Source organism: Pelodiscus sinensis, chromosome 14, assembly GCF_052426305.1.
Source record: "Pelodiscus sinensis isolate ZL-2025 chromosome 14, ASM5242630v1, whole genome shotgun sequence".
NCBI lineage: Eukaryota > Metazoa > Chordata > Testudines > Trionychidae > Pelodiscus > Pelodiscus sinensis.
This window is the reverse complement of record NC_143065.1, coordinates 32,142,923-32,158,699: the sequence shown is the minus strand read 5'-3', so window position 1 is coordinate 32,158,699 and position 15,777 is coordinate 32,142,923. Positions and strand designations below refer to the sequence as shown.

General features: G+C 42.4%; 1 protein-coding gene across 1 annotated transcript in view; it reads left to right on the top strand.

Annotated features, from left to right (window-relative positions):
- Positions 1-15,777, top strand: part of AGBL1 (AGBL carboxypeptidase 1) — a 477,711-nt gene that overhangs the window by 263,233 nt on the left and 198,701 nt on the right. Inside the window, exon 21 of the mRNA XM_075897043.2 lies at positions 37-213. Within this exon, the coding sequence (XP_075753158.2) occupies positions 37-213 (177 nt within the window). The remainder of the gene's footprint in view (positions 1-36; positions 214-15,777) is intronic.

Genomic DNA, 15,777 nt, shown 5'->3' with positions numbered 1-15,777 from the left:
TCATGTTCTTATTCTTGTGTGATTCTTGCTTTGCAGGCCCTCCCAAAAATCCTGGATAAAGTGGCACCTGCATTTGTCATGAGCAGTTGCAGCTTCCTGGTGGAGAAGTCACGTGAATCGACAGCACGGGTAGTAGTGTGGCGGGAGATTGGTGTGTTGAGGAGCTACACAATGGAGAACACCTACTGTGGTTGCAACCATGGGCTCTACAAGGTCAGTACCCCTGTCTGGGAACCCATTCCTATTCTTGCTTCTTTTATGAAACTTACTTAGGCCTTACCTGAACTTACCTGCACCATCAATCGAATTCAGCTACACAAATACAGAAGCTATATTAAAGGCAATCAGGTGTTCCAGAAAGATGTATGTTGCCTCTCTTTATTAAACTTTGTGCCCTCATCCAAAACTCCTGTAACAGCAGCTGGAAGCCTGCATAACTTCACTGATGGCATGAGACTGGTATAATGGAGTTGTGAATCAGGTGTTGTGGCACGAGTGGTTAGCATGATGTGACTGGAATGATTTGACATCTCTGTGCTGTGTATTATAATCTTATTGTTGGCAAGGGATTCCCACCGAACCAGTGGGAAATAAAGCCATCATATAAATTGTACAACATTCCTAACTATATTACTAATGACGCCCACAGTGACAGGGAAAAATGTGTGCTCTCTCCTTGCTCTGTGCTTACATCCTGCAGGTGTAGCCTACATAAAAGAGCCTGTGACATTGGGCTCTGTCAAGCTCGGTCTTATTTTTTAAAGGAAAGATGATGGGTTGATTGTTTTAGTTTACTCTGAGCCTCCCTAACACAGGGAACATCAACTGTTTCCCCTGTCACAGTCTATAATGTCTCTCCTTGTACTTGCTAAAGAAATTATCTGCATCCAAAGTAAAACCTAGAATCTTTGAGTTTGTTCCTAACATACAGACATCAGCATCCACTATCAAATAATGATAAGATGAAAGAGCATTCTGGGTAATGTTATGGAAATGAGAACACTGATCTTGTTCATGACCACGTGGAGCCATTGTTTTTTATCAATAGGTTTTTAAAACTGTTTTTTACAGTTTGACATACTGTAGCAAACCTGTCCTGATCTTGTCAGGCCCAATGCAAGTACCCAGGGCTTGGTCTTATAAAAGGGACCCTGTGCAGATACAGAATTTTGTGTCCACATCTGTAGCAGCAAAAATGAGCTGTGGATATCCACATCTGTGGATGCAAATACCCATGGTTATATAGCAGATCCCCACAGATTTGCAGGGCTCTACTCAGAAAGATATTTTGTGCAGGCTACCTCCAAGAAAAACACAGCTTGCTGCAGGCCTGGCAGGAAGTGGTGGGATGGGATCTGTCAGGGGTGCTTTTCTCTCCAAATCCGTTTTGCTCTAATATTACAACCTGGAGCTTAAAGGAATGCTATGCCAAAGGAAGAATTGTTATTGATTTACTAGGGACACTTTTCCTTCTCAGTCAGTGCTGACTGTAGCCCCCATCAACGTTCAGGGGGTACTCCTGATAGAGGCACTGTGAGTATTCAATGAAACACAAATGCTCTGATTGCTCATGGCTATTAACAATCTTGAGGAATTTTTAACAAGAGTAACTTTATTAACTCCAGTAATTATATTCTGCTGATTTGATCTTTCCATTCAGTATGGCCAGGATTTCACTCAAATATCTATAGTAATTCAGTTTGTCTATACTAACCCCCTACTTCAAACTAGGGAGGCTAATGTAGGCATTCAAAGTTGCAAATGAAGCCTGCGATTTAAATATCCCGGGCTTTATTTGCATGGTCCCATCCGGTCGCCATTTTTAAATTCCACTAGTCCAAAGTAACTGCCCTCGGCTACACGCGGCGGTGAAACGGTAATTCGAATTAAGTCCTTAGTTCGAATTAACTGTTATACCTCATTCCATGATATTTAAATCCCAGGCTTAATTTGCAACTTCGAATGCCTACATTAGCCTCCCTAGTTCGAACTAGGAGGATAGTGTAGACATACCCTCAGTGTACCCTAACACCAGGCTGGGACACCAAAGTCAAGATCATTTTCTGCTGAATCACTATCCATACTAGCTGTATCACCCAGGTGGTCCATGACCCAACAGTGTTTAGTTTGTGAGGTCTGATGTAATCTCAACTTGAGGTGATAGGACAGTAAGAGTATGTCTAGACTACATGCCTTTGGCGACAGAGGCATGTAGGTTAGGCTACCCGGCATACTAAAATGAAGCGGCAATTTAAATAATCGCCACTTCATTTAAATTAAAATGGCTGCTGCGCTGTGCCGATCAGCTGTTTGTTGGCTCAGTGCACTAGTCTGGACGCTCCGCGGTCGACATCAAAGACACTTGTCGACCTCCCCACTTTGTCTCGTGGGATGAGGTTTACCGGGGAGGTCGACAAATGCCTTTGATGTCGACCGCGGAGCGTCCAGACAAGCGCACTGAACCAACAAACAGCTGATCGGCACAGCGCGGCAGCCATTTTAACTTAAATGAAGTGGCGATTATTTAAATCGCCGCTTCATTTTCCTATGCCGGGTAGCCTACTCTACATGCTTCTGTCACCAGATGCATGTAGTCTAGACATACCCTAAGTGAAAAGCTCTATACGAAAGTTTCATACACGGAATAGCTTCAGTGCAGTTCTGTTTGTCTTTTAATGCCTCTTCTTCATTTTGGAGGTCTGAAGGCATTGTTGAGGAACCTCCTACATGCTGGATGGATGCAGCTTGTCAGGGTTAGCTGCTGGAGGACAGCTGTGTTTATCTTAGTGTCTGTGGGCACAGCCACTTGTAGCTCCCAGTGGTCAGAGTTTGCCATTCCCTCAGCTCCCATTGGCCAAAAACATTGAATTATTGAGAGTGGGTGTGCCTGTGGATGCTCAAGTGAACAAACCATCTGGTGGCCTGCCAGCAGCTAACCCTGAGGAACCGTGTCTGGCCTATAGGCCAGAGGTTCCCTACCTCTAAAGGGTACACAGAAATACCCGGCATTGCAGGACCTGGGTTTTCTTTAATCATCCTTTGAACTATATGAAATGCATCTCTATTTTTCCTTTTGTTTTTTTCCCTTTGTTTTGCCCTTCATCCCCAAGAAACTGAGAACTGCAGGTATCGAACATGGGAATAGGAGTAATTTTACATATGGATGTTTGTTGCAGGACAAAGAATCAAATCTGCTTTTTTTTTGTGAAAGCAGGATAAAAATTTCTGTTCTTAACATCATGTAGATGATTTCTGTATCTTGGAAAGCTCAGTCCCAGTTGGATCATGAGGTTATTATTCTAAGGTCATCTTTCCATTTTTTGTTTATCGTTCCCATTTATTTGAAAGACAGAGGACACTTAAATATGCCCATGGGGCATTTCTTCCTTCCATCATATGAATATAAATATTTTTGCAGTTTTTCCAGTTAAGGTAGCTTTAAAGTATAGATAGGTCAATCATTTCTCTCCCAGTAAACTAAGCACCTGATTTGTGAGAATTGAAATGATATATCATTCCTTACACTGACATTTATTTTGGAGTTGCATAAAAGATCATAAGCTAGTACCTTCAAATAATCAATATCAGTAGGCTATTTCCCCTTCTATTTATGATCTTTAACTAGGGTACATTTTTATTTGTTTGTTTCTTCTTTTTGACTTGGGTTCCTAGGAGAATAGTTTCAACGTGGTGAACCTAAGATTTCATAGCAGAGTTTCCCAAGTCCTTTCCACTACAGATTCTCTCTCATTAGAATCGGACAGTCCTGAAGATCTTGGCACAGACTAAATAGAAATAATGTATAGGGCCACAATTGTCAAGAGCTGTCAATTTAGATTCTGGGCATGAGGCTGCAATTTTGGAGCCTCCACCTGCCATGTGTGAAAATTTCACAATTTAGAGAGGGGCCTGATTTGCAGGTGTAATCTGTCAGTTAGATATCTTCATCCAGCATGCATCTAAACGGCAGGGCTTAACTTGAAATAAGATACTCAAATTGAGCTACGGCAATTGCTTAGCTTATTTCGAAATAGCTTATTTTGGGTGTTGGTGCTGTCTACACAGCACTAATTTCGAAATAGAGCACTCTACCTCCGACTCCCTTACTCCTCATAAAATGAGGGTTACAGGAGGGGTTGGAGTAAGAAATCCTCCAGCTTGACAGTATTTCGACATTGTGTCACAATAACTGCTGGCTGTGTAGGCGCAGACTATGCTATTTTGAAATAACGCTAGTTATTTAGAAATAATGTTGCTGTGTGGACATAGCCCTTGTGACCTCAGCTCTTAATTAACTTTATCTGCAGTTTTGCACCCACATTTGGTCATAATTAGACTCTGTTTTTAAAACCACATGATCTCTTAAAATTCTAGTCATAAACTTACCTGGACAAACAGGCCCTTGTATTTTTTTTAAAATGCTTTCACTTATGCTTTGACTTATACAGCCTCTTAATGCAGTTTACAAAGAGCACCTAATCCTTCCAGCACTTTACCAAGAGGGAAAAAGGAAACTGAGGCTCGGATGACCGAAATACTTGCCTCTGGCTATATCAGTAAATCTTGGCTATCAGTCTCCCCATCTAATCAATAATCCATGCTCCTTCCCAGTTGCAAACAATAGGGAAGCACATTCTGCTCTTCTTGTTCATGCAACTAATCTCTTTGGTCACTGCAACCACTAACATAACATAAAAACATAAGAATGGCCATACTGGGTCAGAACAAAGGTCCATCTAGCCCAATAGCCTGTCTTCCAATAGTGGCCAGTGCCAAGTGCCCTGGAGGGGGTAGACCGAAGACAATGATCAAGAGATTTGTCTCATGCCATCCATCTCCAGTCTCTGACAAATAGAGGCCAGGGACACCATTCCTACCCCCTGGCTAATAGCCTTTTATGGCCCTAACCTCCTTGAAATTATCTAGCTTCTCTTTAAACTCTGTTATAGTTCTAGCCTTCACAGCCTCCTCTGGCAAGGAGTTCCACAGGTTGACTATGCACTGTGTGAAGAAGAACTTTTGCTTATTAGTTTTAAACCTGCTACCCATTAATTTCATTTGGAGTCCTCTAGTCCTTATATTATGGGAACTAATGAAAAACTTTTCTTTATTCACCCTCTCTACACCACTCATGATTTTATAGACCTCTATCATATCCTCCCTCAGTCTCCTCTTTTCCAAACTGAAAACTCCCAGTCGCTTTAGCTTCTCTTCATATGGGACCTGTTCCAAACCCCTAATCATTTTAGTTGCCCTTTTCTGAACCCTTTCCAAGGCCAAAATATCTTTTTTGAGGTGAGGAGACCACATCTGTACACAGTACTCAAGATGTGGGAATACCAGAGTTTTATATAGGGGCAATAAGATATTCTGTGTCTTATTTTCTATCCCTTTCTTAATAATTCCTAACATTTTATTTGCCTTTTTGACCGCCGCAGCACACTGTGTGGACATTTTCAGAGAATTATCCACCATAACTCCAAGATCTCTTTCCTGATCTGTCATAGCCAAATTTGCTCCCGTCATACTATATGTATAGTTGGGGTTATTTTTTCCAATGTGCATTACTTTACACTTATCCACATTAAATTTCATTTCCCATTTTGTTGCCCAACATGGGATGTGTAGGATGTGTAGTTACATAGAGAGCTACTGTGGAATTAATAAAGGGTTTGGCAAGAATAAAAAAGCCCTTCCCAATGCCATTTAAAAAAAGCTACCCTAAGCTGACTGCCAGTGGTAGGTGTGCCCTGTGACATCAAAGAGGAGGAGGAGCTGAATTAAAATAAAACCAAGTGCTTCCTGGTAGTAAGTGCTGCCAGAAAGAGTTTTCAGGGAATATTTTGCATTGAAATTTACAGCCCGCCCCCATTCTAGAAATGGTTCATTGTGTCAAAAATAAGAAAGGTGTTTGGCACTTGTGATAGTCTAATAAGAATCAAGAGTGACCCACCCCAACCTCATTTAAAAGTCATTTGACTTCAAAAGCTGGGAATATAAAAGATAGTTTATCTCCGTCGAATCACCCTACCTTTATGATCAATGGAAATGCAATAATCCAGTCGCCCTTAAGGAAGAGAAACATAAAACCAAAGAAACTATTGATTTTATCTGAGATTTCATTCTACCTGAGGAAGAAGAGGAAAAAACCAAACTTTCAGTTCTTTCTCATTTTGTCTAGATTGCCTGATAGAGTCTTACAGGAACAGTGTCTCTATTTGAAAGTGTTGCTAAAAAAGAAGCAATGGATTTCAGTGGGGAATTCTACCTCCCTCTCCTACCTGTTTACAAACACTACGGTCAAAAGAAGAAAAACAGTCAGAAAGTTGAAGCAGCTCATAAGTTCATTGCCTCTGCGAAGGCTGTGTTTGGTTTAGTCCACCAGCCCATCAATCAGTCTTCCAGCTCAACACCTGGATTTTATTGCAAAAACCTTTTAGATATTCAGTTTGTGGAGACAAGTTTTGGTTTGTGTGAAAATGAATTCTGTGTGAAAATGAATTCTGTTTTATCCATTCTGACCATAAGTCATAATCTAAGAGGAGTCAGGTAAATTAGTCTCCGGTGAGTTATCTTTTGATATATACATGGGTTGGTTACTCATGGCTTTCATTTCCCATCATAGGACTGGAAGAGACCTTCTGGGTCACTGAATCCAGTTCTCTGATATTGCAGGCAATGCTCTTACCTATCAAGCTTCATGTTAAAACTAATATGGTTCTTTGTTCCATTTCTATTGGAAGGTAGTCACAGAACCTCATTTTTCTGATGTTAGGAAGCTTTCTTCTAATTTCCAGCCTAAATTTACTCATAGTCAGTTTATACTTATTTGTTCTCATTCCAGCATTGTTCTTTAGCTTAAATAACTCTACTCCATCCCTAGATTTCAGCCCTGTGATATATTTATAGAGAGCAGACATATCCACACTAACCCTTCATTTTGCAAGGCTAAACAAGCTATGCTGTTTTAAGGTAAATCTTCACTGCACGCTCTTTTTGGCAGCAGGTAGAAAGCACTGCATATCCTCCTCCTTCTCCCAGCATGAGTGGAAATAGCAGTGTAGGTGGTGAGGAACTGTTTAGATCAGTAAAGGAACTCCTGAACCCATGGGGTATGTACCCTACAGGGCTGTCTACATGAGGAAATGCTCCAACAACTGACAGCCGCTGAACCTGTCTCTTCTGCTTCCCCCCCACCAGAGCCTTTCACTGACATGTGTAGCTACGCTCCATAGCAAAGACACAGAATCCTCATGATGCCACAAGACATAGCCTACATATTGCCACAAGTGGTGTACAACGTAGCAGGAGCCTTAGGGCTAGTGTATGGTGGAAGTGTTACAGCCGCACAGCTGCAGCACGTCTGGTAAAGAAGCTTTGCCAATGAGAGAGCTCTCCCATTGGCATAATAAAACCACCCCCATGAGAGGCAATAGCTACGTCGGCAGGAGGTGCTCTCCCACTGACAAAGTGTGGTCCACAATGATGCTGAGGTCGGTGTAACTTATGTCACCTGAGGCAGGTGACTTATTGTCACTCCTGAATGACATAAATTATACTGACATAAGTGATAGTGTCTACAAACCTTTTAGTCTCTTTTCATCAGATAAGTTCTCTATTTTTCTGGTTATGCTAGTAGCCTTCTCTGTGCCTGTCCTGCATTATATTATTCAGTACCTTACTATACCATACCATACTATTCAGCTGTATTTTGCCCTATATTTTTCAGCTCGAACCTATGCTATATCTTGACTTACTACTGCACCATACGTCCAGTACCACACTGTATTGGTACAGAATTTTGCCCAGCATGTGTGCACGATGGAGGAAATAAAATCAGTAAGGAAATAGATTTTAGCCTCATGCTACAAAGGGCTTCTTATAAACAACAGGGAGTAACACAAATGAGTTGTAAAATGATTACAGATACCTTGACAGTGCCCTTTGAAGTGGATTTTACTAGTGATATAGATCCCTCTTTGAAGAGAGCCGTTGGGAGTGCAGAGAGAAAGGGTTTTGTTGCCCAACCCAATGCTTCTAACTCAGAAAAATTGATTTTTCTCATCATACTCTAGTGGAAGAGGGAATAACCACTACTTCTTGTCTGACTTTGGGTTCAGGGATAACAGTGTCGGGCAAAGTGCTACAAACAGGGGCTCAAAATGTTGTTGACCATCCTCCAAAAATTCTGTGTCAAACTAAGATCCTTCAGAGACCCAACATTTCCATCAGACAGTCTTTCACTATAATAATGTCAATTGCTCAGCTCACTGGGTGAAGTCTTGAAGCCAACTATGATGGGTGAACTGCAAGGAAAGTTTGACGGGTAAAAAGAGGCTTAAAAGACTAATATCTGATTTTCCACTTCTCTGAACCAGTAAATAATTTACACAGGTGCAAAGTGGGTGTAAAAGGCTGCTAAATCAGAAAAAGTTTACCCGTGCTTTGCATTATTGTAAATAACCACCCAAGGTGCTGGCCAATATAGAATCTAGTTACAATAATATGCCAACAGGAAAAGCAAATGGAAAGCCCAGCATACCTTGGTTAACCCTCAAGAACCTTTAGACATTACAAATGGCAACCGTTGCAGTGATGCCAGGAGTCACATATACATTGCGTACTGTGTGTAGTGTTACCAGGGCTGAATTAAGGCATAGGAAACCTAGGTACATGCCAAAGGCCCTGTTCAAGAGGAGGATCAACCTGAGCTCTGGTTGGTCTGGTTCAGGAGCCGGCCTTCTGGCTGTACTGAGGAGGGGCAGTACTGGCAACTTCCTTTTCACTCAAATTTAGCTCCACAGTCCTTTTTTCATGATGGGATGCCATCAGGTGAAACTTGAGTAACTGCCATTCACTCAGTTTTGCCTTCATGGCCCTGACTCATCATGAGGGAGGGATTTCAGGGCCAAATGTTAGTGGGCAGCCAGTGCTACTTCTCCTTTCCACTGCCATGGGGCGGGGACTTCCCAATCAGTGGCCCATCCAGCCTATTCTGTTATTTGTGTCAACCACATTTTTTTAAGAAAGTATGGTGTCATCTGTGGGCAGCTCACAAAGTGTACTGATTGTTTGAAATTACTTACTGAATAATTTATGGGCGTCGTTTTTAGTCTGCAGGTCATTCACAAGCTGTTTATTATGGGTATTTGATATTCAAAATGTAAGTTGTTTCAACGGTGCACATAGATCACATGGCCTTCTTTATGTTCCCTGATAGGACGAACATTGCTCTAGGTTTTTGGGTGCAGAAACTTGATTTATTAATTTTTTTGGCAGTATAGTACAATGTTTTCTTAAAAATAATTATAGCAGCAATATTCTTGCAAAATAAACACCATTTCTGACCACCAGTGGGAATGGACGTAAAGTGGATGGGCTTGAAATCTTTAAAAATTCAAGTGTACATTGGTGGAAAATGATGGCAATATCACAGCTTTGTCTGTGACTGTACCTCAGTTCAACTCACAGTTTACTTTTGTCCCCCAAAATCCTGTATTTATAGTATGGATGACTCAGAAAGGCATAGTTGAAACTTAAACTGACAAAATGTCAACTAAAAAATGCAATCCTCTACAGAAAAAAACCTTAGGGGCAAACTAGACCTGGAAGGTCTGATAACTTTGGGGCTCTTTCTTACCAAAAGGTTCTCCAGAAAATCCAAGAGTCATGGAACTTCACAGAGATTGTCCTGACCCTAACAACCCCAGAAAATCTGGAGTTAGCCAGCAGATGATCTGACCTCCTATTTTAGTGAATAAGGAGAGGTGTCAGTAGGCGTCATGAATCAAACTACATAGGCCTTATATGGTTTTTCCAGTAATATAAACTATATGTATTTCTAAGATACACATCACTCTTAAATTCGAGCACCATTAAGGTATATTTAAAAGTCTGTATATTTCAAGACAAAGAAACAAGACTGTCTACACTCCCCCAAGCCCCATCTCTCTGCAGATAACCTGTTAATTAGGAGAAACCAGAATGGCATGTTTTGTTTCTTCAAGGTCTCCCCTGGATCTACTTTGCTATTTTAGGAGAAGGCTCACAGAAAAAAATAAAGAGTATTGCATTACATTGCATCCTACATGAACATTAGTGTACGACATTTGTGTATGCCACCTGCCCAGGCCTACCGCTGAGAATACTCTGCCCCATCCCCATGACCTGGAAAATGCTCCATCCACCTTAGCTGCCCCCTGCAAGCCTAATAGTTCTGTGAATGAACCTGAAAACAACAGCTCTCTCTTAGTCTACATTTGCCACTGTGCAAACAAATGGTCATTTTCCCAGGGATGCCAAATATTCCTGATTTCTTTCAGGAAATTAGTACACGGGGTAGTTGCCTGTCAATTGCCAAGCAGTGGCCCATCTGTTCTAGTGCCCCATGGATGCCTCCCTGAAATGCATTTTGGAGAAAGTCCTCCCTTGGCACCTGCTGTGGTGAAATTCAGCTGTCACTTGATCCATCTGCTTCCTATTTCCACTGTGAATGATTCAAGCACTGAGGGACCAGAGGGACGCACCCTTGTGTTTGAACTCACTGTCATTGGATGGGGAGTAGAATGATACCGCAAAGAGAGGGGTGGCCTTTTAGTCTTCCTTTCTCTCCCTTTCCCCAACACACCCCGGAAACAAATTAGAACTAAACACTGTAACTGTGAGAAAACATAGGGCAAAAGTATTTGAATCTCTATCAGTAGCAGTGTCCCAAAAACAGGGCATAAAAGTTCTAGACATTTATGTAAACCAAAGGAAACTGTTGACGCAAATTGAATCATGGCTGAGGATATTTATTTTAAACTACATTTGAATAGTTGAAAATTTGTCCTGTTATATTTTATTTCCTCTGAGATGTGGAGTGAAATTCATTCCCAATTTCATTTGTGGACTTCAGTGGGGTTACAGCCAGGCTGAATATGGTCCTATAGCTTTAGGAAGATGCTCCAGAAACTTTCCCATCTTCCTAGAATGGTGCATGAGGAAGGTCAGGAAAAGATCTTCAAGCAATCAAGGAACAGGGACTAGATGTGTCTTTGTATAGAACTGGTATGGAAGGGAATAGGAACTTCAGTTCTAAGAGCCCGACTGATGACTAAATTACTGGGAGAGATGCTAGATTTTATCCCTAGTCCTATACTACCAGAAGAGGTTCCAGTAATCTATACTCAGTTAAATAGCATGGAGAAAACTGTGTGAAAGAGAAGGGGTAGATTTAGTGATTATCAAACAGAGAGAGAGCGCTCTGGTTAGAGCCAAATACAGTGTGAATAGTCTCCAGGCAGGCTTCCTATACACAGTACTACCACTCTGCCTAAATATAGCCTGAAACACGCTCCTATACTGGACTACCCGCAAAGATTTACCAGTGTACTTCATACCCCGTGTCTCTCATCCTCTCTGGTATTCCAGGCCCAAACTCATTTCTGCCAGTGCAGCTGAGTCTTTAGCTGCTGCATTCCTGTGTGGAGTGTCCATGCTTTCCTGAACAGAGATGTGCAGTCATCATCAAATGGTGGTTTCTGTTATTGACAAGTAGCACAGGGTTTGTTTACACTTGCCCCCTAGTTCGGACTAGGGAGGCAAATGAAGCATACCGAAGATGCTAATGAAGTGCGGGATTTAAATATCCCGTGCTTGATTAGCATATTCACGGCCGGTCGCCATTTTAAAATCCCAGTCGCCCGGTTTAACTTGACGCATGTAGATGCAGTAGTCTGATCCAAAACCCTTCCCTCGAATTAACTGTTACTCCTCGTGCATTGCATTGGAATTTCATCCGAAGAGCAGCTGGCAAGTAAGAGAGCAGGGCTCTCTGCTCACATCCTGACATAGCACTGGGTAAAGGTGGTGAAGGTTCAAGGCTGTGAGTTGATAGCATCTGAGATCTCGACACCTTATACTTGGTTTGCAGAAGGCTTCCTCTCTCTTTCAAATGGAATGTTTTTAAAGGGTGGTTCCTGTAAGAGCCAATGTGGACAGTACGCTTCTTTGGACAGAGCTGATGTGGACTGTAAGTGTAATCACCATGGAGTGGATTTGAACCTGGGACCTCCGAAGCAGAGATTAGGAGCCGCTACCTTCTGAGCTAAAAGCCAGCTGTCTCCCAGCCTCTGCTGAAGAGGTTGCTTGATTTTAACTGTTGCTGTGGTCTCGGTACCACTTGCATTGCTCAGTGACCACACGAGGGGTACGTCTAGACTACACAGAGCCATGTAAAATAGTTTACTCAGCATAGTCAAAAAAGTGGGGATTTAAATAATCCCCGCTTCATTAAAATAAAAATGGCAGCCACGCTGTGCAGATGATCAGCTGATAGTTGGCACAGCACGGTGGCCAATTTTACGTCGCCGGAGCCATGTAGTCTAGACGTATCGTAGATGTATGGGTTACATAAGCAGTGTGTGCAAGGTCAGCATTCAACACGAATGAAGGTGCTTGGTGGTGAGGTTTGACAAAGAATATTCATACTCCAGTAATACCAAAGATGGTGGGAAGTGAAATAGCCACTCTTTGATCACTGTATTACCCTGGGGTGAGACAAAATAAAACCAGGTTACCGAATGGATCTAAGTTCAGAGAGGGAATTTGCATCTGCAATAGCAAAGCACAGACTCATGTCAGGGACAATTTAAAGCAATCATAGACCGTATCCTACATGTAAAGCCCAAGGAAGGGAAGGGGATGTTCTCATGCCATTCCTTGCAACACACTACAGCCCTATGGTTTCCTGCTATTTTTGAACAAAGATGCTCATTATAAATGTGGATGGAGTGGGGAGGGAAGTGTCTGAAGGTGGCAGTGAGGTAGAGTAGTACAGAGTCAGACAAAAGCTTGGAAGCATGCTGGATTCTTGCCAGGGCTCATTGTGGGGCCTTAAGTCAGCCACTTGACCTTTCTATGCCTCTTCTACTTAATCTGTCAAGCTGGGAAATAGGATACAAATCAGGGCTTGGCTGAGAAATGGATGCTGTATCTCAGCCCCGCTTTCCTTGATAAAAATATGTTACAAAAAGGGAAATGAATGATTCTGAACCACAAAGAGATACAAACTCAGTTGCCTCCTTTGCCTTTTGGCACCGACTTGAAAGCTCTCACTAAATGTAATCTCAGGAATTCTCCTCCCCCTGCTTGCTAAGCAAAAGGCCTGACCCACCAGAGACCCCTGTAGGGGGCACAGTTTGTCTTAAATCAGTTCCTTCGTCTCCACTGCTGATGTGTTCTTGGGTGTCAAGTGAATCACACACCATATGCTTAAATTACAGCACAATAAGCAATGACTTTAGGGATGGGATCATGAGAGATCTGAATCTGTGGCACCGGGAAGCCTCCAGTGCTGCTGGGGTCCCTGCATGCGTGGCTGGATTCAGAAGCAGCACTCTTCCCCTTCACTGCTTGGATCCATTTTCTCAGCAATGCTGCAGCCCCTCCTCTTTTGGAATCAACCTCTGAGCTTTCATTCCAGAAAATCCCTTCAAGCTGCTCCCCTTTGCCCAGTTAAAGCTGTAGTCACCATTCGCTAGTGGCCAGACCCATAGGCCTTAGACTACAGGACACAGTGAGCATCTTATGGGCAGAGAGGTGGGAGAAAGGCATTGTCCCCTTTCCTTCCTACCCCTGCATCCTGGAAGATTTTTTTCGGGGGGAGGGGGGGAGAATGGTATGTTTTGGTTAATTTTCATATTGAAACAAACAATACTAATACAAAAAGCTAAATGACCTACAGCGGGGCTAATCGCGGGCCGCATGCGGCCCACTGCCTGGTTGTTTGCAGCTTGTGGTGTGGTTTGGATTTATGTGGGGTTCAATATGTGGGCTATGGTTGGGATCCTTTGAACATGGTCTCCATGGGGAATACGCTCCACAACAGCGGGGTGTCTCCCAGGTAGGGTGAGAACTGAAAGACACAAGCAGACAGGCTGGCAGGAACAGACGGGTACAGGGTGTCAGCATTTCTAGCCCCTTGGAAGGAGGTGCTGGGAGCGCCAGGGCATTGTGGGAAGCGCTGGCTGCTTAGCCTTGTGGGCAGAGTCTGAGAGGTGCTGACTGGCTCACACTGGCCACGCTTGGGTCTGGCGCCGCGGTTTATGGCTTAATCTTTGTATTCATGCCTGTCAGTGTGAAAGAAACTATTTGCATATATTTGCATGTATATTTGCATGTATATGCAACCACACTTAGGTTGCAGCCGGTGGCATGTGCTGTGAGTATCATTGTGGCCCCCGGGGCTTCCAAAGCTGAGTAGCCCTGACTCACAGCTTCTCTATGTGACCAAATGCTGCCCGTTTCACAGGGATAGCAAGTCATGCAATTATGCACACTTACACATTGTCAAAGCTGCAAGAGTAGACAATAGGAAACCTGACACTATTATGCAGACATTATAGAATAGGGATTATTAGAACGGGGATAACAAAACAAAATGGACATATACAAATAGGCAGAAAAGGGACGGAGGGGGCTGAGTGAGGGTGTAGACAGGAAGAGAGAGGATAAAGTGAAGAGGACAGGAGGAATGGAAGTTTGGCATTATCTGAGCTAACTCAGCAGTCTTTATCCAGATGTATAAAAAACAGGGCTCAAATTTCCTCAAATTCATGTAATTGCTCTTTTGTTGTTGTTCATCTATTCTTTCTGGCACTGCTAAATCAGACTAGTCTGAGCTTAAGTCTGCTCCTCCATTTTCATAAAATCATGTACTTGGTAATCATTGTGGCCCTCATCAACCAAAGTCTTTGTGGCAAAGTTAAACCCAACCTAGTAGACGCATAACTTAGGATATAATTTTCACCTGAGATTTGGTTGCTGAAGACAAGCACTAACTTCCCTTCACACATTTTCACAAAAAACTCCAGACCAACATTGTTCCTTTTGGGGACCTAACCATCCATAGGGGACAAGAGCCAGAGAATTGTAGAATGCATTTCCAAGGTTCCCAGTAGCTCTGTGGTCTCTGGTAGTCAAAGGGCATCTGGATCAAATGGGCACATTAGCAAAAGCCAGTTGTAAATACTGAAGGTGTATTGCTGTTGTGTTAGAAAAGAGACAAAGCCTACATCCTAAACTAATTAGGAAATCAAAATGATGCCCTTCCTTGGCCAGTTTTTCCAATTTTTTTACTCTCAATTTGTGAGACTGGGTTACCCCAGACTGATGGTTTTCATGACTGCAAGGATGAAATTGGTAGCTCTTAGCTTCTGAAGGTTTTTAAATGATAGCCATGAGCATTGACTAAGGCAGCATAGAAAGGCTCTAAGAATGTTATTACAGTTCCTAAAATAAAACAGATAGATTTATAGAGGTGGATTGCTTACAAAATGGAGGAGCGTAGGCAGAATATTATTTTTTATTGTACAGCATTAACCCTTCTGCTCAAGCTCAAGGAGAGAGGATGCCATCTATTCATGTTACTAGTTATTTGAGAAAGTAGAGTATCTATATTTTTACTAGTTTGTTAATGTTTCTTGGTACATTTATATCTCAATATAAATGTTTGCCTGTGAAAATTCTAAGCCCCACTACATGACAACCGGGAAATTTCCAATAGTTCTGATTTTCCCCAATTAATTTTGTATCAGATGTTACTCTGAGTTTTTGAATTAGTGATAGGAAGGTTGGTATAGTGGTTTCTGCTTTGGAGGTAAACAAAGGGGAATTGTCGATTTATAATAACATCAGTTAATATTCCATGGAATCAAATTGTGTGTCTCAGATATTGCCAGGGGCTCAAGACCCATATCAAAAGGGGGGTGGAGACAGCAGGCACCCTCGCCTAAT